The 22,180-nt window shown below is 43.8% G+C and overlaps 1 protein-coding gene across 6 annotated transcripts in view; it reads left to right on the forward strand.

Moving 5' to 3' along the window:
• Positions 1-20,039, forward strand: part of fynb (FYN proto-oncogene, Src family tyrosine kinase b) — an 85,749-nt gene extending 65,710 nt beyond the window's left edge. For 3 of the 6 annotated variants that reach the window (XM_088905462.1, XM_088905470.1, XM_088905480.1), the window contains 9 exons: positions 3,691-3,789; positions 6,024-6,127; positions 6,932-7,081; positions 9,737-9,901; positions 12,050-12,229; positions 13,959-14,035; positions 14,818-14,971; positions 15,600-15,731; positions 18,359-20,039. In XM_088905462.1, the coding sequence (XP_088761588.1) occupies positions 3,691-3,789; positions 6,024-6,127; positions 6,932-7,081; positions 9,737-9,901; positions 12,050-12,229; positions 13,959-14,035; positions 14,818-14,971; positions 15,600-15,731; positions 18,359-18,567 (1,270 nt within the window). In that variant the 3' untranslated portion in view covers positions 18,568-20,039. Of the gene's footprint in view, positions 1-3,690; positions 3,790-6,023; positions 6,128-6,931; positions 7,082-9,736; positions 9,902-10,403; positions 10,560-12,049; positions 12,230-13,958; positions 14,036-14,817; positions 14,972-15,599; positions 15,732-18,358 lie in introns of all 6 variants that reach the window. The other 3 variants (XM_088905490.1, XM_088905502.1, XM_088905512.1) reach the window with 2 other exon arrangements.
• The last annotated feature ends 2,141 nt before the right edge of the window (positions 20,040-22,180 follow it).

Here is a 22,180-nt window from a genome sequence, read left to right on the forward strand (position 1 = left end):
ACATGAAGCTTTGCTTTGAAGTAGAACGGTTTCTGAAGTGTCAAGTCTGAGCACTTCAAAATTTGATTTCCATAATACCTTCACGGCTGATTTGAGACTTCGTATGCCATTGGAGACTATCAATTAATTAAAGGCTTCCACAGGAGACTAGAAACAAAGCAGTGTTTCTGCTTCCGTCCACCCAGTAAATCGGAAACGCAGCACAGTTTTAGTTATGTATGGCCACCTGCTGGTGCACAGCAGTGTTGCATGCCCCGTACCAAAGGCTCTCCATCCCTAATCCTAGAGAAAATGTCAGGTTTTGCAGGAAGCTATAAAAAACAAATGATTTGAATCATGATCAGCGTGTTGGCGTGTGCTAATTAAGTGAATAAGTAGTCACGTCAAGTCAGAGTTTGAAGAGAACCAGAGGATCGCAGGGCTGTACTTACCTGCCTCACCAGATCTGCCAGGTCCTTTCACCAGTCCTAGTTTATTGTAGATCCAAAAGCATCAGAGTCTATTAAATGCATTGTGAAGAAAGGAAGTCTTTAGTATATATTATTTCATTCAATTCAGTGTATTTTTATATAGCGCCTTTCACAACAAGGTTGCCCCAAGGCGCTTAACAAAGCAAGTGACCATACATGTTGTACGCGGTCGTCTTTGAGTTAACCCAGTGTGTTGCAGGGTCACACAATACTGTACAGTAGTTGGGAAAGATGCCACAGAATATGACTGAAATAAGTCTTGAGATATTTTAACAAAGTACAAAACTAATAAAAGCATAATTCTGATACAAGAGACATAACCGATTCCATATCATAATTCCCACAAAGACACAGCTAGTTGTGCTGTTAGACACTGGCCTTCATATTGTATAACTGGAACAAGGACACACATCACTTACATTAGCCAGCTGTCTCATTAATGTTATATATGTAGTACCGAGAACCAGTATTGAGAACCAAAACGTTAATAATTATCAATCATTTCTGTTATGGGAGGGGAAATCTTGAAACCCATGGAAATCTCTGGGAGATATTTTTTTTTCACAAAAGTCTTTTACCGAACTATAAGTAAAGATTTTTAAACTTGCAGTAGAAGAAACTTAATGAAGAACATGTCTTTTTGTCCCTAAAGCTTCATTATGCTTAAGTACATATGGCCTGTTTTCCCATTTTAAAAGGTTTTACTGTTTGTGTACAGTATGTTATGTCTTTGAATATGAGATCTATTTTATTGCTACTTTTAATGGAAAGTGCATTGTTAAATAGATATAGTTTTTTAACATGAATATAACCTATAATACTTTCCTACACTTAATAAAAGTGTTTCTGCAGAGAATCTCTGCATTGTAGATGGCTGAGCAGAGCCTGCGACTACATCATTTTGCTATACAGTCTGCATTATTTTTCAAGCCTGTGGCTTGTTTCCAAAAGAATTACGCATTTTCTGTACAACAATGGAATTGCAATATGTTCTGAAATGTAGTCCCTTGCCAGCTTGTTTCCTTGTCAATTAGAGCCTGACTGCTGGCTTTTCCTCTTGTGTTCATTAGTCCATCAGTAAGACGCTGTTTTCATTTAACTTTTTCAGTCTGTTTGAAGCTCAGATGACACAAGCTCAGAAATACTGCTGTCTGCCTGGGAGGATTTTATCAACATTGTCTGATGTATTTTGCAAATACTGTCAGATGGCTGTTGGAACTGTGATGTACACAGTAGGACACTACAGGCCAATCTGACTCTGGCTACGCTCATAGCCGGAAGTGCTCTGTATGTACAGAACAACATAAACAGGTGATACAGGAAACAGTGTAACTCAAATAGTCTGACAGGGCACGCTATTTGCTTCTCTGCTATGCTATCTTTTATCATAGGGCACAATATTATATTGATTTGTGGAAAATCATGAGACCTTTGACCTGCAATTAGTATCTGTCAATTAAAAATTCCACAGGTTTCTTTATGAGAATATTGCCTTCCATATAAAGTACCTAACGGTTTAGTCAGAATCATCATCTGCGTGAAAAGGGTTCTTTAAACCGTTTCTTAATCGATTGCATTTATTTTAGAATATTATCCAGCTGTTCAGCTTCAGTATGATCATCTGTGTGTTTTATTGTGTGAGTTGTGGTCAGGTTTGTAAGCGATATGTCTGGCTGAGGTACAGAGGCAGCAAAGAGTCCTGGCTGCGGTACTGGCTGTAATAGACTGCGGGAGGCTACTTTCTTGAAAACCTAAGTGTGTCGCCAGTGTACGAGAGGAGTTTCAGCAGTAGAACTGCAGTAAGCCCTTCCTGCTGTAGATGCGAATGAAGTGGTGGAAGGTGGTGTTATTGTTGCTTTGTAACCAGCTCAGATTCTGCACAGAAAGAGTATTTGTGTTCTATTATACACTCTTCTATAAAGTATATGGTACTCCTGACGTTGAGGGGTTTCAGAGGTAGACACCAAAAGAACTTTAAACTTTCTGAAGGATTTTTTCATATCTCATAGATACGCCTAATTATAGACATAAATCTGCAAACTTGAAAGGTGTAGGTGTCTGTTACATTTGTAGAACATCCCATCAGTTTTATCTCGTGGGTATTAAAGCTGTCACATGCTGCTCTTCGGAACAGAAAAATGCAAGGACTATGTACTGTACCATTCTGTAAGTTCTGAAGACGCAGCGGTCCCTGTTTTCCACTGTGGGCAGACATATAAATGAATTAAAAGGGCACATTGCCTGCTGCTAACCCACAGTGGAAAACCAGAGCCATTGTTTTGTGACTGTTGTGATTTAAGGAAAGGAGGCAACATATGGAAAAAGACTGCTTTTATTTGCTGATGTAGCACTTACTGCCTTGTATGTATGTATGGCATTTATTAATGTCACTCTCTCCCCCTCTCTCTCCTCTCTCCCCTCTCTCTCCTCTCTCCACTCTCTCGCTCCCCTCTCCCTCTCCCCCCTCTCTCCCCTCTCTCCCCTCTCTCTCTCCCCCCTCTCTCCCCTCTCTCTCTCCTCTCTCTCCCCCCTCTCTCCCCTCTCTCCTCTCTCCCCCCTCTCTCTCCCCCCTCTCTCCCCTCTCTCCCCCTCTGCTCCTCTCTCCCCTCTCTCTCCTCTCTCCCCTCTCTCTCCTCTCTCTCTCCTCTCTCTCCTCTCTCCCCTCTCCCCCCTCTCTCCCCTCTCTCCCCCTCTGCTCCTCTCTCCCCTCTCTCTCTCCCTCTCTCCCCTCTCTTTCCTCTCTCTCTCCTCTCTCTCTCCTCTCTCTCCCCTCTCTCTCTCCTCTCTCTCCCCCTCTCTCCCCTCTCCCTCTCTCCCCTCTCTCTCTCCCCCCTCTCTCCCCTCTCTCTCTCCTCTCTCTCCCCCCTCTCTCCCCTCTCTCCTCTCTCCCCTCTCTCCCCTCTCTCTCCTCTCTCTCCCCCCTCTCTCCCCTCTCTCCCCCTCTGCTCCTCTCTCCCCTCTCTCTCCTCTCTCCCCTCTCTCTCCTCTCTCTCTCCTCTCTCTCCTCTCTCCCCTCTCCCCCCTCTCTCCACTCTCTCCCCCTCTGCTCCTCTCTCCCCTCTCTCTCTCCCTCTCTCCCCTCTCTTTACTCTCTCTCTCCTCTCTCTCCCCCCTCTCTCTCCTCTCTCTCCCCCTCTCTCCCCTCTCTCTCCTCTCTCCCCTCTCCCTCCTCTCTCCCCTCTCCCTCTCCCCCCTTTCTCCCCCTCTGCTCCTCTCTCAGCGAAGGGGACTGGTGGGAGGCCCGCTCACTGTCCACGGGCCTGACCGGCTACATTCCCAGTAATTATGTGGCTCCTGTGGACTCTATCCAGGCGGAGGAGTAAGTGGTGCTGGCAGAGGGATACCACCCTCAGTGAAAGCAGGGGGCATATCTCACACATCTCACACCAGAGGCTTTTTTTGATGTTCGTTGAGCTCTAATAACAAATGGAACGCCTGGTTAGAAAATAATGAAAGCCAGTTGATTTCATCGGCCCTCTTGACATAACATAGAGGGAAATTCTGCTTGACGTTCTTTGTTTTATTCCCCCCCGTGAAATTTCTTGGCGATCGTTGGGCTCTCTCTCTAATTGGGAACAGTACTGTGCATTTTTTTCTCTTTTAGTAAATGTCACAGAATGTAGAGATTAGTACTATCCTCAGTACATTCTTGGCATAATCTCTAACTGTTATGAATTCTGCAGTGCAGCACAAGGTGGGTTGTTGTTCTTTTATATTTATATGCTCCTTTTCAGTCTGAAGGACCCCTAAGTGCTTTACATATAGGAAGGGACCCCTTTCATCCACGGCCCCCACCTGGGTGACACACAACAGGCATTGTGTACCGGCAGACCTATTACACAGCAGAACACAAATGCCGAAGGGTGAAATTGCTTCACCATTTGAATTAAAGAGGAACTTTAGGTTGGCCTAACTGTGCTAACCTAGAGCAGGATTTAGCCCTGAAATTGTGGTTAACACCCAAACTCTTCCAGACAGTCCCATGGGTCTGTCACCACTCTGCTCTCCTCCCCACTGATAGCTGATGTGTGGGGTGAGTTTACTGGCGCACTATGGCTGACGTCACATCCTTCAGATGTTTCTGGTGGTGGAGGGGAGTTCCCATTACCTGTAAAGCGCTTTGAGTGGACTGTCCGGAAAAGTGCTATATAGGTGTAAGGAATTATTGTTACTAATAAACTTGGGCAGAGGTTTGGAAATTCCAGTACTGTGGAAACAGTGCCACCTACTGGTCCAGCAACACCCCTACGGTATGAACTTGGCTTTTCTTAAATTTACCCATCCCAGTACTGACCCAGTCCTGCCTAGGTTTCATTCTGAGATCTGACACCACCCGGCCTCAAGGCGGTAATGTTGCTGTTGACACAGGGTGGCTACTCTGCTGCTTTTAAAAGAGCGTGATGGTGAAATACCGGATGAATTCACCATTAGTTGATTTATTTCTGAAAGTGTAATGAGAATTTTTCCCAAGCTATATTTTATGTGAGGTCTTAGTCACATGTTACACACAGAGGAGTTACCTTTTTTCTCATTTGGTTCACATTGTGCTGTTGAAATGCCATAGTCAAAGGCTGTGATAAATAAGACTATTATTCTGCTGGTGCACAGCACATCAGTATGTCATGTGAGTAACGGAGAAAGATTGAACAAAGAGGAAATTCAGTACGCAGAGAGAGTTTACACTTCAGGAAGTTTTGTTCATCGACATAAAAATTAGACTGTTGCCTCAGTTATTTAGCTGGATTTACCTGATGTCAAAAATAGAAGGTAATTTACTTCCTCAGATCTTCTTTAATTCTGAGCGTTGTAATGAAAGTCATCTTAACCTTCTGTCTTTTAATCAATTTTTCTGAAAAAAGCGTTTTATTTTCAGAAATGTGTTCACTTTTGGTTAAAAAATGTAGAAAGTTAAATCAAAATTAACCCACATTGATTTCGCCACTTCATTGGAAAACCAATTGTTGTAAATATGAGGCACTAAGCAGACAGTCTTTACTCACAAGCATTGTATCTGTCTCCAGTAATTCCTCCATCATGCAGAATAGTTACAGGACTGCAGACCCTTATCTGTGACTGAAGAACACAGCATGAAGGAGATACTCGGTCTGCGTCACGCAGTCGCCTTCCCAGCGTCTCTGCTGGCTGGCAGCCATTTTCCCTTAGTCTCGTATCTCCCAGCCGCTCCGGCACCTCTGACCCTTCAAGATGAAAGGTCAGTCCTTCTGTGGGACTCTGAGGTCCCAGGCACGTCTTTCCGCTGTGCGGAGGTCTCTGTGATGGCTCTGTGTCCTGTATCAGTCCTCACAGGAAACAGGAAACGTAGGTGTGAGTGAAAAATAATGGAAAACATTCATCCAGACACTCGGGGGAAACGTGCGAGCAGACGTCTGCCATGTTTGGATTACAAGCTGCACGTAAGAAAATAAAAGCAAAGGATTTTCTAAATGCAGGCAGCGGTAAAGGGGACCTCCTTAAAAACCGAACACCATTCGCGTTTTTTAAATTTCAGGTGTATAGCGCTGGAATAACAAGGCAATGCTTTATTATTTGCAGTTGGTACTTTGGTAAACTTGGCCGGAAAGATGCTGAGAGACAGCTTCTGTCCAACGGTAACTCCAGAGGTACCTTCCTGATCCGAGAGAGTGAAACCACCAAAGGTAATATCCTTTCATAAGGGTAAAATAAGTAAAACTACAAGGTTCTATAATGTACCCCAACACTGGATATTAGGAAGAATCTGTCCAGATTACAGAGAAAGGTGCCACTCTGACCAGTTGCAGAACAAAGAGGGAGAATTCTGCACGTCACAGTATGTCCAAAGATTGCAAAAACAACACATTTACAAAGCTGCACATTTTTGGCTTTTCCAAAGAATGTCATTCTCTAAAACCCCAAAGTAAAGAGCTGTTCCTGTACTAACAGAAAATGTGTGGACTTCTGAATTACTTGCATTCGATTTTTTTTTACCATTCCCATTTTCTTCCCCAAATTATATGCCAGGATTTTTCCACAGCCAGGTTTTTTGTTTCCTCCAGATAAAAGTGCTTTATCTACACATTACAGCATGCAGACTGTTTAAAGGTCTGTTTTCCTTTACAATGGGACTCTGGAAAAAAATGGCACTCGGACAGTTGTAGTATTGAGTCAAGCTGATGTTAGTTTCAGTATTGAAAATTAACAAATGCAGGTCTTTACTTTTTTATGCCTCTCATGTTCTCTGTGCAGACTGCTCATACTCAGTGCCCTGCAGCACGGTGTTCTCAGATGTGTGACATGAGCGGCTGAGGGGAATCTCTCCTATCAGCATATGATAAACAGTGCCGGCTTAGGATGATAAAGTAGCAGCAATGCAGACAACCCAGGATTAAAAAAAAAACATGAAAGTCGCCAACTTTGCATTTTGTGATTATGAGCGTATAATCTCTAAGCACGATTCTCTCTTCGGTTGATTTGTCTTTCAGGTGCCTTTTCCCTGTCTATACGGGACTGGGATGATATTAAAGGAGACCATGTGAAACACTATAAAATTAGAAAGTTAGACAGTGGAGGGTATTATATAACAACCCGAGCCCAGTTTGAAACTCTGCAGCAGCTGGTGCATCACTATTCAGGTAGGTTCACACAGTTTATTTGGTTTTTCAGTTTGTATTTTTTGTGACTGTTCAGTTTGTGATTTCTTGTTCTTAAATGATATCAATTGTACTGGAGCTCAAAGGAAGAGGATACAAAAACAGCTGAGGCAAGTTATACCAGCTGTGTCCAAACACGCTTTTGCTTTGCCCTGACACTTGATCACATGCCTGTATCCTCTCAGACCTTTTAAATCCCATCTTAAAACTTAGAAGAAGAATAACTGCAATTAGAAAGTGCTTTTCATCTTGAAGGATCCCCAAAATCTTTACTAGAGTATAGAGTAAGACCAAAACTAGAGTTTTACTCTACTTTACTAGGTTTCTAATCTTTTTGCTTGTTTTGTTGTAAGGCACCTCCAGGGAGGTCTTAAAAGGCCCTGTATAAAACAAGCAGCATTTTTATCAGCACTGCTGCTTGCTGAGCTGGGGTCGTGGGAAGAGGGGTTGTTGCTGAGGTTCTGCTCGGTGGGCAGTGTGATCCTCCACTCTGTGTGGCTCGGATCTCGCTGGACTGACCGCCCTCCCGACACAGAGAAGCAGTGAGCGCAGGCAGGCCGGGGGGGGGGGGGGAGGCCGCTGGTGATGGGCAGTGTCCACAGCTTCAGGTACAGAAAGGAGACAATGCAGTGTAACTAATGACCACAGCACTGCACCACAGGGCACTCCTCACTCCTGCAGAATAATAACCAAGACTACCGGAAGAACAACTTAGGTAACAACTGTATGACTGAAAATGACTATCATTTTGAAAGTTTCATATGATTTAAGGCAGGGCATTAAAGCTATAAGCTTCACCTGAATTTCAACAAGTCTATTTTTATTTGCTTTCATACCTAATGTGCCGGTTTATGAGGAACTCGTGTGCCAGTAGATTTGTGGGTAGATGGTGTACAGTAGCATCTGCACTGTCGCAGCGGGATAATGGGCTAACTTTGAATGCTTCAGTGCTGCATTCAGAAGGATCAGGTCATCACAACGCGTGACTTTTCTCTACACTGTTCCAGTTACCATATCGATGCTTAAATGGATTGAAAATAATCTCTATTGATTTCTCCCCCCCCATCTGTTTCATTTGTTTCCAGCTCTGCACAAGATAAAAAAAATACAAAGCATGCATTACCGTCTGAATGATACCTGATATTACCTTGAAAGACCTTGTCTGTTTCTCAGTGCATTTAAAAAAAAAAGCAGGTCACTGCCTCATTCATTTTTGCACTGTAGGATTTCTGTCTGTAGGAGCTCCCAGACATTCCTCAAGAAATTAACTGAACTCGTTTCCTATACTGCGTGGCACTTCTCCAAGATAAAGATTTCCAGTTTCTGAAAGAGGGTTGTATAAATCAGGAATGGTGCTTTGCATTTGCAGCTTTGCAGCTTAAGGTGAAGCTGGCAGGGGGAGATGTCTTCACTGTGCAATTGCTTTTGTCTCCCTCTTCCTCTCCACTTCCCCACTCCCCCCTTGTCTGCCCTGATCCAGTAAAATCCCATTTGTGATCAAGTGCATTGATCAGAGTTTCCTCTCCCTTTACTTTTGCGCTGTTGATGTGTCGAAGCTTCAGGGGGCTGCTGCTGCAGTCTGAACACAGCACGCTGCTGTCTTTTCATTCCTGCAACACAGAGCCACCTGGTCAGACATCGCTTCCTTTAGGTCTCCAAGTTTAAAGGACTTGATTCTGTTTGAATTTCAGCAACCTTCAAAAAGGAAAAGACAGCAGTGCCTCTACCAAAGTATAGTGCACACTCTGCATATGTGTGGAAGAAAAATGGAGACTTGTGTACAGTATATTTGTGAATTGCTTTATAGAAAAGAGGGGTGTAAGAGAAATGGAGGATGATGTATGTAATATGGGGGATACAGTAAAGTAGGATTCTGGTATTGTGATGAGACAGAGCAGGGAGGCACTATAGCTAATAAAAAAACAAAAGTAAAATTAAAAACAGGTCAGGATTTGCAAGGGAAAGGGTAATCATCTTTCATCTACTCTTCATATCTGTTCTGATCTCTGTAACTTGTAAAACATAATTCATGTGATTTGACCAAATAAAGAATGATTTAACTCTGCCCCCTGGTTGACTCCAAACCCCCCATCTAAGCTTCACCTCAGTTAACATATGAAATAGGCTAAATCAATCATGACAGCGCTGTAGAGCTGGAGCCCCACTAACATCCATGTTACAGATTTTCATTTTATGTCGGGCATGATAAATGATATTGTCAGTGGGATAGCTTCACAGCCTGATTTCTTGGCACTAAGTGCCCCCCTGTGCAGAGCCCAGATTTGAAACTCTCATCGCAGTAACTACATCTGCACCGAGGACTGTGGCCAAAAGAATACATCAGTGTTTCTGCTTAGACTTAAAATCTGCTTCTTACCTTTTAATCTTCTTTGTTGCACATCTGCCGTCTTCGGCCAACCTCACCAAGAGAAATTCAGAGTCGTGCACTGGGACAGAAACGTCGATTCCGAAGAATACCTTGCAGTCGTACGGCGGGCTCTGCTGGCGCGAGGCCGGGCTGGGAAGGGGGAATCTGACCGTCTCTGTGAAGTCTTCCTGCCTGTGCTTGGGGCGTGCCTCGCTCTGTGCCTTTCTGTCCCTCTAAGGCTCTCTGTGCTTCACTGTGCTTCTGTGCAGAGAGAGCTGCAGGTCTGTGCTGTCGCCTGGTGGTTCCCTGCCACAAAGGGATGCCCAGGCTAGCTGACCTGTCTGTCAAAACCAAAGACGTGTGGGAAATCCCAAGGGAGTCCCTGCAGCTCATCAAAAGGCTCGGGAACGGGCAGTTTGGGGAGGTTTGGATGGGTATGCCTATAAACCATGACTGTGTAATATACCAGAGGCTTGATGGAAGGTGGTGCGATCTCAGAAAAAAAATTCAAAGTGAAAATTGGGCCATGCTGCTGTTGCATACCCAGCGCCTTTACTGTTAAGCTCGTCAGTGGAGAATTTGAGCATTCAGAATAACTTGAATAAAGAGTCTGCAAATACTCGTGAAACTGGCCGACGGATTTTAACTGGTGGGGGTATATATCTTCAGTGGTTTGAAATTGATCAAATAAAAGCCACTGCCAAAGCTACACTTTTACTAGCTCAGCTTTTAATATGCGTAGTGCATTTTTAATCGAAGGTCTTTTTTTATTGGTGATTTCTCAATATGAATATCCTGCCAGGAGGAAAAGGCGGCTGGGATTGCTTTAGACCGGGTGCACACCGAGCACCTGAGCTGACTCACCTTCCATCTTCCTCTGCGCATGTCCTGTGTCATGACCATAAATCCTCTCTACCTCACCTTCATTCCCTGTAGAAAGTGCGGATGGTTTGTGCTATAATTTAACTGCAGTCTGCGAGAATAACATGCCACATATTTCGGGATTGGCTCGAGATGCATGGGAAATCACCAGGGAATCTCTTAATTTGGAAACAAAGCTGGGGGCAGGCTGTTTTGCTGATGTTTGGTGTGGTAAGGCAAAACAATGTTCCTTTTTTTTAAGCATTTTGCTGTTACATTTTTAAATGACGGTGTTTAAATGCAAGATAATTGACAGTGTCAGAACACCTCTGAGTTACCTTTTCTGATATTCCTTAATAACTATTTTATAAATGTTTCTGTCTCTCACTGTCATTTGCCCAGTTCTTAGCGATCGGTCCTCCTCTCACTTGTATTCTTATTCTGTTATTAAGGCCCAATAAGAGATGTTTTGGGCATTTTCTAGTAACCTGTGAGTCAAATCACTCCTGTGTTCCATAATTGAGACACAGTCTAACACAATGCAGTTGCTTAGCTTTCTGAAGCCCCTCCTGCTAAGGTCACTGACATGTTAGATCTTTGACTTGAATGAGTCTTAACTTTTAGACTGGATACAGCAGTTCTATAGCAATCAAAATAAAAACATGACTCAGTCCTCTTAGCACACCAACCTTCTGCCTTGCAGTGAAACATCAGGAACTCCTTTTAAATCTAAAACATCGTATGATTTTGCTTGCCTAAGGGATTAGATATTTTAAAAGTTTTAAGATGGACTGACCAAAACTTGTTTATAATGGTATGAAAAATGCAGTGCTCGATTATATCATCATATAGTGTTTGAGCTGATGCAGCTTTCTTACAGGATAACATAGAGAACAAACAGAGGAATGATTTTTAGTCAGCTGAGTTTTAAATTGATCTTCACAGCAAGCGTCTTACTGTACATACAGTACAGTACCACTATAGCACAGCCAGTGGTGCCCAGATTTACAGTACATACCGGCCCTGTATCAGGGAGGAGCTTTTTAATTATTTGCATTTATTCATCTGATGGAGATATTTTACTCCCATCAAGTTTTAAAGTTTAGCATGCAGTTTTTTATTTTCCTGAACAATGTGTGCTAGTCAAATGATGCTTTTCTTACCCTATCGCAGTTAGATTCAAAGAATGATTATAGCATAGAAAGATTTCTTGCGCTTAAGAAAGGTGAGACATTAAGCCCGTCCACTGTCCCTTTGATAGCTGGTAGCTACTTGAACCCAGGGTTTCATCCAGCCATCTCTTGAAAGAGTCCAAGGCAACAGGCAACAGGCACGCTGGCTGGATAGCTTGTTCCACACTGCCACATCCCTTTGCATAAAGCTGTATAGAGCGGTTCTGAAGGTATTTTACTTCAGAGCCGAGACATTAAACTAAAGAGGTGTGGTTGCATAACATACAGTCAACTCTGCAGTATTTATTCACACTGTCGGTGTGCAGAAAGCCGGCAATGATCCATGTTTCAGTACTTAAACCCAAACAATTGGGCAGCATATTCATTGGAACAGCTAAGACTTTCTATTATCAGCACTTTGTTCCAGAAATGTTGCATCCGAAGCTTAGGCAAGCAAATTCAGAGTCGTTCAGCATGAAACGCCGTGGTGTTGGGCTTGCGAAATGTGTGATCAGCATGGCTGATCGCTGCACGTGTGGTGAATGACAGGGACGTGGAACGGAACCACGAAGGTGGCGGTGAAGACGCTGAAGCCCGGCACGATGTCTCCGGAGTCGTTCCTGGAGGAAGCCCAGATCATGAAGAAGCTGAGACACGACAAGCTGGTGCAGCTGTACGCTGTGGTGTCGGAGGAGCCCATCTACATCGTCACGGAGTACATGGGCAAAGGTCAGTGTGCAGGTGCTCCTGCCGTCAGTGGCGCGGCTGCCTGACCGCGCAGTTCTGACACCAGTGGAGACTTGTGTCAGGACAGACGAAGGATGCCAGGTCGTTTCATCACCAGTCCGTTTAAACTCCACGCTCTTGAGGACCAGCTGCCAGATTCTGAACGCAGACAAACTGGCACTTAATCTGAAAGGGAATGCGTGGTGTCAAGGGAGAAAATATGTCAAATGTAAGGGTGTCCTGTGAAGAGAGCTGTCAAGAAAATTGGACGTCTCGTAATGTAAATAATGTACCACAATCGAGAGACCCCATAGAAAATAAGAAGGCGCTGGCCTGTTTTAAAAACCAAGTCTAATTTTCTTAACTAACAGTTGGTTTGCAGCTTATCTGAAAACTAATACGAGAGCAAAACTAGTCCTCTGCCCCGTTTTCCTTTTTCTATTGAAAAACCTCAAATTCAGTAATTTATTCCCGCTTCTTGATTATTATGTTATATTAGTTTTCCATTTTGTTCATTGTTGGATTTGCTGAATGTGTAAAAAGCAGGATTGAGGTTAGTTTTTTGTATTTCCTTTTCTCTTTGTATGTACCCCAAGATGTGTTTTAGCGAATTACAAAGCATGAATGCCTCTTTGTACCATGCTATCTTTTATTAAACATCTCATATACAGGTACTGTACCTATTATTCATGTCTAACCAATTAAAATGATTTTAAGGACAAACATTTTCACCGCAAGATGTGTAATGTTGACATGACCAGTATAGATTGATAAAATTGAAGTACTATTGAGTGAAATTTCTTTACAATCCAGTCATGTGAAGAAGGAAATTTTATGTGATTTTTTTTCACATTCTTAGAATGGCATAATACCAAACATTTGGGAATGATCATATTGTGGGATACAAAATAGAATATTCCAGATAAAGTGTGTAACGAGCACAACTAATCACTGTTTATGTGGCCTGTGTTTTTTTATTGTGCTATGTTGCAAAACATTTTTAAATGAGAGACTTAGAGACATATATATAAAAATAAAGTCAGCCTTCAGGGATTTAAATGTTTTGCCTCTGATATGTTTTACATTGAACACGTTGTTCTGCAGCATCTGGATGTTGAACATCAAAATTACCAGAGGTTAGTAAAGCCTCTAGCTACTGAAGCAGGCATTTATGTATACATTCTTTTGACTAGAAATGCATGAACAGTGGTATTTAATGTTAGAAATAACTGTTTTAACAAATCAGGCTTAAGCAGCTGTGATTCTGCTGGTCTCAAAACTGAGGCGCCTTTATTGTCACTGTCAGTGTTATCAGTATGGAGATGTTTCTGGGGCTTTCTGCTCAGAGACTTATTGTAATCTAAGCTTTTTTACTGCTGTCGAAGCTGTACCTCATTGTCATCTCAAGATGACAGTGATTTTCGTGATCTGTCACATTTTACCGAGTCAAAAATGCACATGCAAATAAGTGTTACTGGAAATCTAAGAGTCCGAAAAGCAAGTGGTGAAAAAGACCTCTACAGAACCTTAATTTAAATTCGCAAAAACACAAATCCAGTTTGGTGATTTTGTTATTGCAAATTAAGTGCTTAGTTGGTCTCACTAAAACCTTTTTTCTGACCTTTTTCTTTAAAAATATACCATATTATGCAAAGCAAAGACAGTCTACAGAACAGTACATATTTTAAGGAAAGGTTGGTGCGATCATTTAAAAACACCTGTGCAATTTCAGGAAGCTTGCTAGATTTCCTAAAGGACGGAGAAGGACGAGCACTGAAGTTGCCAAACCTTGTGGACATGGCAGCACAGGTGGGCTTTTCTTACTGCTCCAGTAGGGAGCTGCGTCAGCATGCGTAGGCCACAAAGGAACAGGTAAAGGTGTATTCCCTGCTGAAAAGAGAAGAAAGGAAACACAACGTTTCAGCTGTGGAGTCTTCTCCGGGGGCGTGACACCCAAAGACACACCCGAAGAAGGCTCCACAGCCGAAACGTTGTGTTTCTTTTCTTCTATTTTCAGCATGGAAGAAACCTTTACTTGTTCCCTTGCAACAAAATGCTTTTACGCCTTGCATTATAGTCAAGGTACCATTCTAGGCACAAACTCTGTTAAATATTTTCTTGGAAGTGGTCCATGTGGAAATAGATACCAATGGAGATGAGATGTCAGAAAAGCAGACTGGCATATTTAACAGTATACCATACCATCTTTTCAGCATGGAGTAAACCTTGACTTGTTCCTTTTCTTACTGTTGCTTATTGTAAATCACAGCGAAAGCACCGTTACAATGTACAGTGAGTGAAAACATGTGTGATCACCTAGGGAGTATAGTGCTATAGACAACACCTCATTCTGTGCTCTGTATTCCTTCCTGCAGATTCTCCCACCTCCATGCATGCCACAGCATTGTGACAGTCGGGAGAGATTGCACTGTCCATTTTATTCCATTTTATTAAAATTTTATTAACGCAATGCTTGCAGAAGGAACATTAAGACCTCCCACAGATGTTTGGCGCTGAAGTGTTCCTTCTTGTTCAGCGCAGGCTGTTCAGATCTCCAAATATAATCTCCACCGACGTGCTTCCCCATGCAGGTTGCGGCTGGCATGGCTTACATCGAGAGGATGAATTACATCCACCGAGACCTGCGATCAGCCAATATCCTGGTAGGGGACAACCTGGTGTGTAAAATTGCAGACTTTGGCTTGGCAAGGCTGATCGAGGACAATGAATACACCGCTCGACAAGGTGAGGGGCGTGCTTTTCATTCTCAGCCGAACGCGGGGATCTGAGTCAGTTGTGTGCTCTGCTGTGTGGTGTTGGAGACATTCATGTTTATTTGAATATGTCATGTCTTGGCGCTGTCGATTAATGAAATGGGAATATTTGCTAAATATAATTCTAAGATTCTATTAGACACTCAAATCTTAAGACTAATTAAGATGGAGTTTGTAGTCTTATCTCTGTGTATTTTCATGTAATTCTACTGTATAGTTATGTACTGTGCACACTGCAGAGCCATGAAGACTCCAGCTTTGGATGAACTTCTGTGATTAACTGAGAATGGATCTCCAGACTGTGATTTCTGTGTAAAAGTGCCATTAGAATTTTATTTGGCTTGCATCGTTATTTAAGGTTATGTCATCATCGCAAAACCAGATTGAATTTATTTTTATCTTCACAATCAGCCTCATTAGTGGAAAAGGCTCTTAAATTAACAGACTGGATTAGAACACAAAGTGGAAGCCCACTGTCTTTTAGGAACAGACGATTGATTGCTAATCCAAGGTCTCGAAGTGTGATTTACATGGGACTATTTCCACGTCTCCCCCTGGTTTACTGATCGCACCTCTGACGCTCCCTGTGTTTATTCTAGGGGCAAAGTTCCCAATAAAATGGACGGCCCCAGAAGCTGCGCTGTATGGGAAGTTCACAATCAAATCGGACGTGTGGTCCTTTGGGATCCTGCTGACGGAGCTGGTGACAAAGGGACGGGTGCCCTACCCAGGTGGGCATCAAAGTGTCTGCTTTTCTCTGTGTGGCGTTGCAGGGCAGCTGCAATACTTCCGAATCGCTAGATAAAACACATCTCCCATCCGGGTGGCACAGCGGTGCAGTGGTGAGCACTACTGCCTTGCAGCGCTGGGGTCTGGGTTCAATCCCAGACCTGGGGTGCTGTCTGTGTGGAGTCTGCATGTTCTCCACGTGTTTCCTCTGAGTGCTCCGTTTTCCTCCCCCAATCCAAAGACATGTGGACAGTTTAAAAGGTTACATAGATTGTAGCATTTTAATTGGATGTATTAAATGTGTATATATCATAGTCCAATGTTTTGTGGCTGTATAAATGCTTATTTCCCAATTGATAAAAGTGAATTTAATAGTATTTGGGAATTGTCTTGTATTTTATCAGGAACAAGTAATAGGTTTATTCCATGCTGAAAAAAAGAGAGACAGAAAACACAACGTTTCGGCCGTGAAGCCTCCTATTACTTGTTCCTTTGCAGCCTACGCATGCTGACGCAGCCACCCACCTGAACTACTTGTATTTTATCAGCCTTACAGTCTGTTTTACAGCCAATTTTCATGACTCTGCAGCCTAAATTCTTTAATTGAATCTTACGTCATTTGGTAGTTCTGTCCACATCCTGAATTATTTATAGCCTCACCTTCTGAATTCTGTGACTCCAGACCCCACCACTAAAGCACAAGAAGGGTGTGAGTGCAGGCTCAGGGCAAAAGGGCATATGTCTGGTGTCTGTGGGGAAATCACATGATCCCCCAGATGGGGGCTGTGAGTGTGAGACTCGTGTCTGTGATAGTGAGACTTGTGTGTCTGTGAGTGTGAGACTCGTGTCTGTGATAGTGAGACTCGTGTGTCTGTGAGTGTGAGACTCGTGTGTCTGTGAGTGTGAGACTCGTGTCTGTGAAAGTGAGACTCGTGTGTCTGTGAGTGTGAGACTCATGTATGTGAGTGTGAGACACCAGCAGGAATACTTAGCTTCTGATACAGAGCTGATGTCCTTGATAGTGATCTCTAAATATAGGCACTTTTAAACTTATTTTTCAGATATGTAGTTTGATAGAAATAGTATATTAGACACCTGTAAGAGCTTCCAACAGAACTGAAAGATTAAGCTAACAGACTGAGACATGCACATTTTTTCCTGACTTCTGCATTTAATTTTATAATACTTAACTCCTACTGAGCTAATAAACCTCTCCTCTGAGTAGTCCTCTTTAGAAAGTGCTCTGGAGGAATCCTTTAAAAATACCCTCATGTCTTTCAGTCGTAAGATGCTTTCTGTCTCTCTTTGCTCACTCTCTCTGATACATATTCTGCTAAGCCATAAATCACCCGAGCTTGTATATTACTTTTCAGGTGAGAAAATTTCAGTTTTGTGCTTGTTTTTCATATACACTTAATCAGTTCAAATAAACTGATCTGTGGGCTCTTGCTCAAGCTCAGGCTGGGCTGTGTAATAAAATAATAATATAAACTTTATTTCATATAGCACATTTAAAACTGGACCTCAAAGAGCTTTACAGAAAACAATATACAATGAGAGGAGACAGAATTACATAGTTACAGTGAGGGCTTGGAATACAGTAGGAAAGCAAAAGGGCGGATACAGAACGAGTTCAGATACAGAACCAGAGCTCTGGAGCGCAGCAGGAGAATCCCAGTCCCCCATCGAGTGTAGACGGGCCTGGGGGACAGACAGGAGACCAGAGTCAGATGAACAATGGTTGTGAAGTGGGGAGTAGGACAATTGTAACTCAGACAGGTACTGAGGCGCTGAGCCACGCAGAGCCTGATAGAGGATAGTTTGAATGTTCTCCCCGTGTTTGCGTTGCTTCTGTCTCCTCCCACAGTCCAAAGACACGCTGGCAGGTTAATTAGCTTCTGGGAAATTTGGCCCTGGTGTGAATGTGTGTGTCTGTGTGTTTGTCTGTATGTGTGTCTGTGTGTCTGTGTGTTTCTGTGTGTCTGTGTGTTTGTCTGTCTGTCTGTGTGTGTCTCTGTGTGTCTCTGTGTGTGTCTGTGTGTTTGAGTGTGTGTCTGTGTGTTTGTCTGTGTGCGTGTGTGTGTGTGTGTGTGTGTGTCTGTTGCTTGCCTGCCTTGACTTCAGTTCCCCCCCAGCCCTGAATTGGATAAAACAGTTAGAAAACGGATGGATTATCACAACCTCTGAAACTCAACACTTTCTTGGGTTAAATTTAAATGACAACAGAAACTTCAAAGCAAAGTCAGTAAGATTTATTCACTACAATTTAGTGCCAGACTGATTGTCTCTTTTATTTTATTTTCTTGGTTCATTATTGAATGAAAATGTGTTTTTTGTTCTCATGCTGGTTTTTGCCAGTGCCTTTATGGACGGATTCTATCTTCAGCGCTGTGTTTCTCACGCTGCGGATTTCCCTGTGTGCAGCAGGCGCTTTGAAAGGTATGCCAGGCTGGAACACAAGCCGGGCACCAGCAAGAGAGGCGCCTCCGGCCGGGCAGGGTGACAGGCTGGCGCGTCAGAGGAGGGGGGGTTGGCCGAGTCTTAATACACGTGGCCTTCCCCTGTAGCTTGGGCAGCTGTTGAAAAAGGTGATACTGAGCAGGCTGCTCTCCTGCTCTCCTGTCCGCAGGCATGAACAACCGGGAGGTGCTGGAGCAGGTGGAGCGCGGCTACAGGATGCCCTGCCCGCAGGACTGCCCCAGCTCCCTGCACGAGCTCATGGTGCAGTGCTGGAAGAAGGACCCCGAGGAGCGCCCCACCTTCGAGTACCTGCAGGCCTTCCTGGAGGATTACTTCACAGCCACCGAGCCCCAGTACCAGCCCGGGGACAACCTCTGAGCCCCCCCCCAAGCCCCCCCCCCCCTCCCCAGCTGGGCCCCGGAGCCGTGGGCTCCAGGTGCATCGTGTCGCTTGGCGGGCCATGACGGACCGTCCCCAGCAGGGAGGGCTGCCTGTACAGTGACTGCCTGTGTATCGGACGTGCGCAGCTTCCAGTGTCACACACACACACCATTGCCACTGTCCGGAGACACCCGACACTCTCTGTTCCGACGAGACTGACTTAAAAAACACTGGGATCGCGAGGTGTTTGAGGTGAGTTCGAGGGAGGGGAGGAAGGAGTGCAGTGATGGGGATGACAAGATGCCTGTATTCAGTGTAAATATTAATTGCTTGTTTACTTACCCCTTGTGTTTTTTTTTTCCTGTCTTTTTTTTTTTATAATAATAATGATTTGAGATAATGCTTGGAGACCTACAGTCCTGGGGCGAGTCAGACCCAGTGCTCTTCCTCGGCTTGTAGTCACCCTCGTGTCCTTCTCGAGCGGCAGGGGTGGATGTCGCTTTTGTTCAAAAATAATAATGCTGCATTTTCACAGAACAGAAAGTACCTTTTTTTCCCCGAAACGCTTTGTTACCGCGCTGTACGGGTTTTCCCTGTCGCGTCTGCTTCTCCTTCAGCCCGCCGCTCGCGCTCGCTGGCGCAGACCCCAGCCAAGCATGCCCACGTCCTCCCCTCGTTCTGCACTGCCTTTAAGAAGCTAAGATCTGTTTTTTGTTGTCGTTTTGTTTTTGTTGAATTGCTGTTACTTCTTAAAGTCATAGGTGTTAGGCTAATGCTGTAACAAAGTTATTTTACAAATAATGTATGTTACATTTTGTAATAGCAGCCAAATGTGCAAGAATGATTCTTTTAAACATATCTCTCTTAGAAGGTTAAACACAACCAGGCTGGTAAATGGCCACCATTTTAACTGGAATGATGGAAGATTGCTTCCTACAACAGTCATGTAGACTGAAATGACATGTGGTTTATTTAAAATAATGTATTATTACAGTTTAATGGTCTTATTTTACCTTGTATACAGAGTAACATTTAGAGTCATTCCAACTTGTCTTACGTCCTTGTTTACTTAATTTTAAGCATAACGATGTAAAAAAGAGAAGTGTTTACAAATAATGTCTCCTGCTGTAGGCAGTGGGTTCTCTTTGCTGTGCACCTCAGCCATCCTGTTTCTCGTTGAGTTACAGTACTATGCACTCCTTCATCAGACTTTCTTTTGCTTCACTGACCATGGATATCAAATCTAAATTTTGTTACATTATACACATTTAACCGAATCTGACATTTCTAGGGAGTACTGATTTGTTCTTACACTGTTTTGCTTTCTTTGTCGGTTTGTTTTTCAGTCCCACACACAGGGGTATCGGGGTATCCATTATGGCCATGTTGGTTTTTTTTTTTCATTTTTAACCTTCGTTAACACGGTTACTGTCATTTAAAAATAAGAACAATAAACATTTTACACTGTTTCCAATTTTATTATTCATTTGTTTTTCCAGTGCAGGCCGTTTCCTGTGCGGCTCAAAAATGGGAGGGAGGCCCCCTCACTTTCTCAGAGGCTTGCTGAAATATTGACTACACAGCAAGACAGAGTTTTACCTGGGAACAGGTCTCCCTTCACCCGGCTGTGTGGTTATTACGGAATAGTGATCCCCCCCCCTGCAGCTCTGTGTGCGCCCGCTGGGGCCTCAGCAGCGACAGGGCGAGAGGTGCGTCCCTCACCTCGTGCTGGCCAGAGCCCCCGCTGACCGCCACTAACGGATAAACGGGATGATGATGATAATAATAATAATAGCGTACACTGATATACTGTAGCAATTGTCTGGACACTCCACTCAGAGCTCTTTACAATAATGGGGATCCCCTCCCACCCCCACCAGTGTGCAGCCCCAGCTGGATGATGCGCCGGTACTCTCCCCACACACCAGCTCTCAGTGGGGAGGAGAGCTGAGTGATGAGATGGGGATTATTAGGAGGCCATGATTGGTAAGGGCCAGTGGGAAATTTGACCGGGACGCTGGGGTAACACCCCCACTCTTTTTGAGAAACACCCCCGGGATTATAATGACCACAGAGAGTCAGTTTTACATCTCATCTTAAGTACAGACAGTCTAGTGTCCCCGTCACTATACTGGGGCACTAGGACCCACAAATATTGCAGGGTGAGCCCCCCCTACTGACCCCACCAACACCACTTCCAGCAGCAACCTTAGTTCAGGAGTCTCCCATCCAGGTACTGACCTGCCTCACACCTGCTGAGCTTCAGTAGGCTGCCAGCTGTGAGTTGCTGGTTAAACAGTGACACACAAGCTTGAAGGTGGAAGTCCATTAAAAACCAAGAGCAGGAGGTGCTTCTTTACACAAAGAGTGGTGGGAGCCTGGAGCAAGCTGCCCAACCATGCTGTTGAACCCATTCCATATTTTTTTGACAAGATGAGACGCTGAGATGAGAAGATGAGATGATGAGATGCTTTGACCTATTAACTACTACGCAGTGGGTCAGAAGGCCTCCTATTGCCTATAACCTTTGTTACATTCTTTACCTCCCTAAAACTCACAATTTGCCTTTCCTTCTGCTTGATCCTGTGGCAGTGCACCCTGTTCCTCTTCTAGTCGAGATTCATGCATCTCAAATTCAGTGGGATGCTGAGTGCGTTTTCAGTTAATAATTACAGTCCTGTAAAAGGTTTCCTTCGGGCACCTGGAAGAAGCAGAGCTTTACATGACCCGGAGTTTAAAGAAGGCGTCGCGCAGCCTGAAGCATTACTGAGCATCAGCTTCATGGGCCCCTACATCTCCTCTCATGGGGAGGAGCATCTATGACAACATCACCGGGATTTTGAAAGGATTATCAAAGCAACAGTGCTCTTTCAGATGCTCTTTCAAAACATCGCTCTTACTTTCAGATGCATTCATCTCGTACAGGCAGCCCACTGGGAGTTACAGCACCTAGTGTGCTGCACTGATAGGAACCCTCACTCCACACGCTCAAAACAAGCAATTAGCCACAGCAAACCAAGATTACAGCCACCCCTGATGATGACTGACTGACAGACAGACACAAGCCCTCAATTCTCTCAGTTTTTATGCCATTTAAATGATTTAGCCAGGCCACACTGTTATAGAGCTCAACCTACAGCCGAAACACGTTTTTTTGTATTGCTGGTACAATCACAGAGGTTCTATGAGACACGTAATTGTTTTGTGCTAGATGGAGTGTCCCCATTGTCGTGATGATACTTAAGGCTGTTTTCGCAGTATGCTTATGGCTACATAAAACTGAATTCTGTTACGAACGAAAATTGCTTTCCTTGGTTCAGTGAGCCCCTTAAGCTCTTTTTCTTGGATACGTCAAGCCTAAAAAAGCGTGCAGTGGCTGTGTACAGAGAAATCTGAAAGAAGTAAAAACACTAACCCCGTACTGATACTGGAGCTTGATTTGTTTTGCAATATACTATGATTAACTATGAATTAATCTGTTACCTGGATCATTTGAGTCTGACCTGCTAGCCTATGTATTGTGAATCATCTTACACCTTGTATGCTGTGATCACTGAAGTATCAATTTTTTCAAACGTTTTCTTTACATTAAATTGATATCTAGGAAGAT

This window comes from Atractosteus spatula, chromosome 2, assembly GCF_055471065.1.
Source record: "Atractosteus spatula isolate fAtrSpa1 chromosome 2, fAtrSpa1.hap1, whole genome shotgun sequence".
Classification (NCBI taxonomy): domain Eukaryota; kingdom Metazoa; phylum Chordata; class Actinopteri; order Semionotiformes; family Lepisosteidae; genus Atractosteus; species Atractosteus spatula.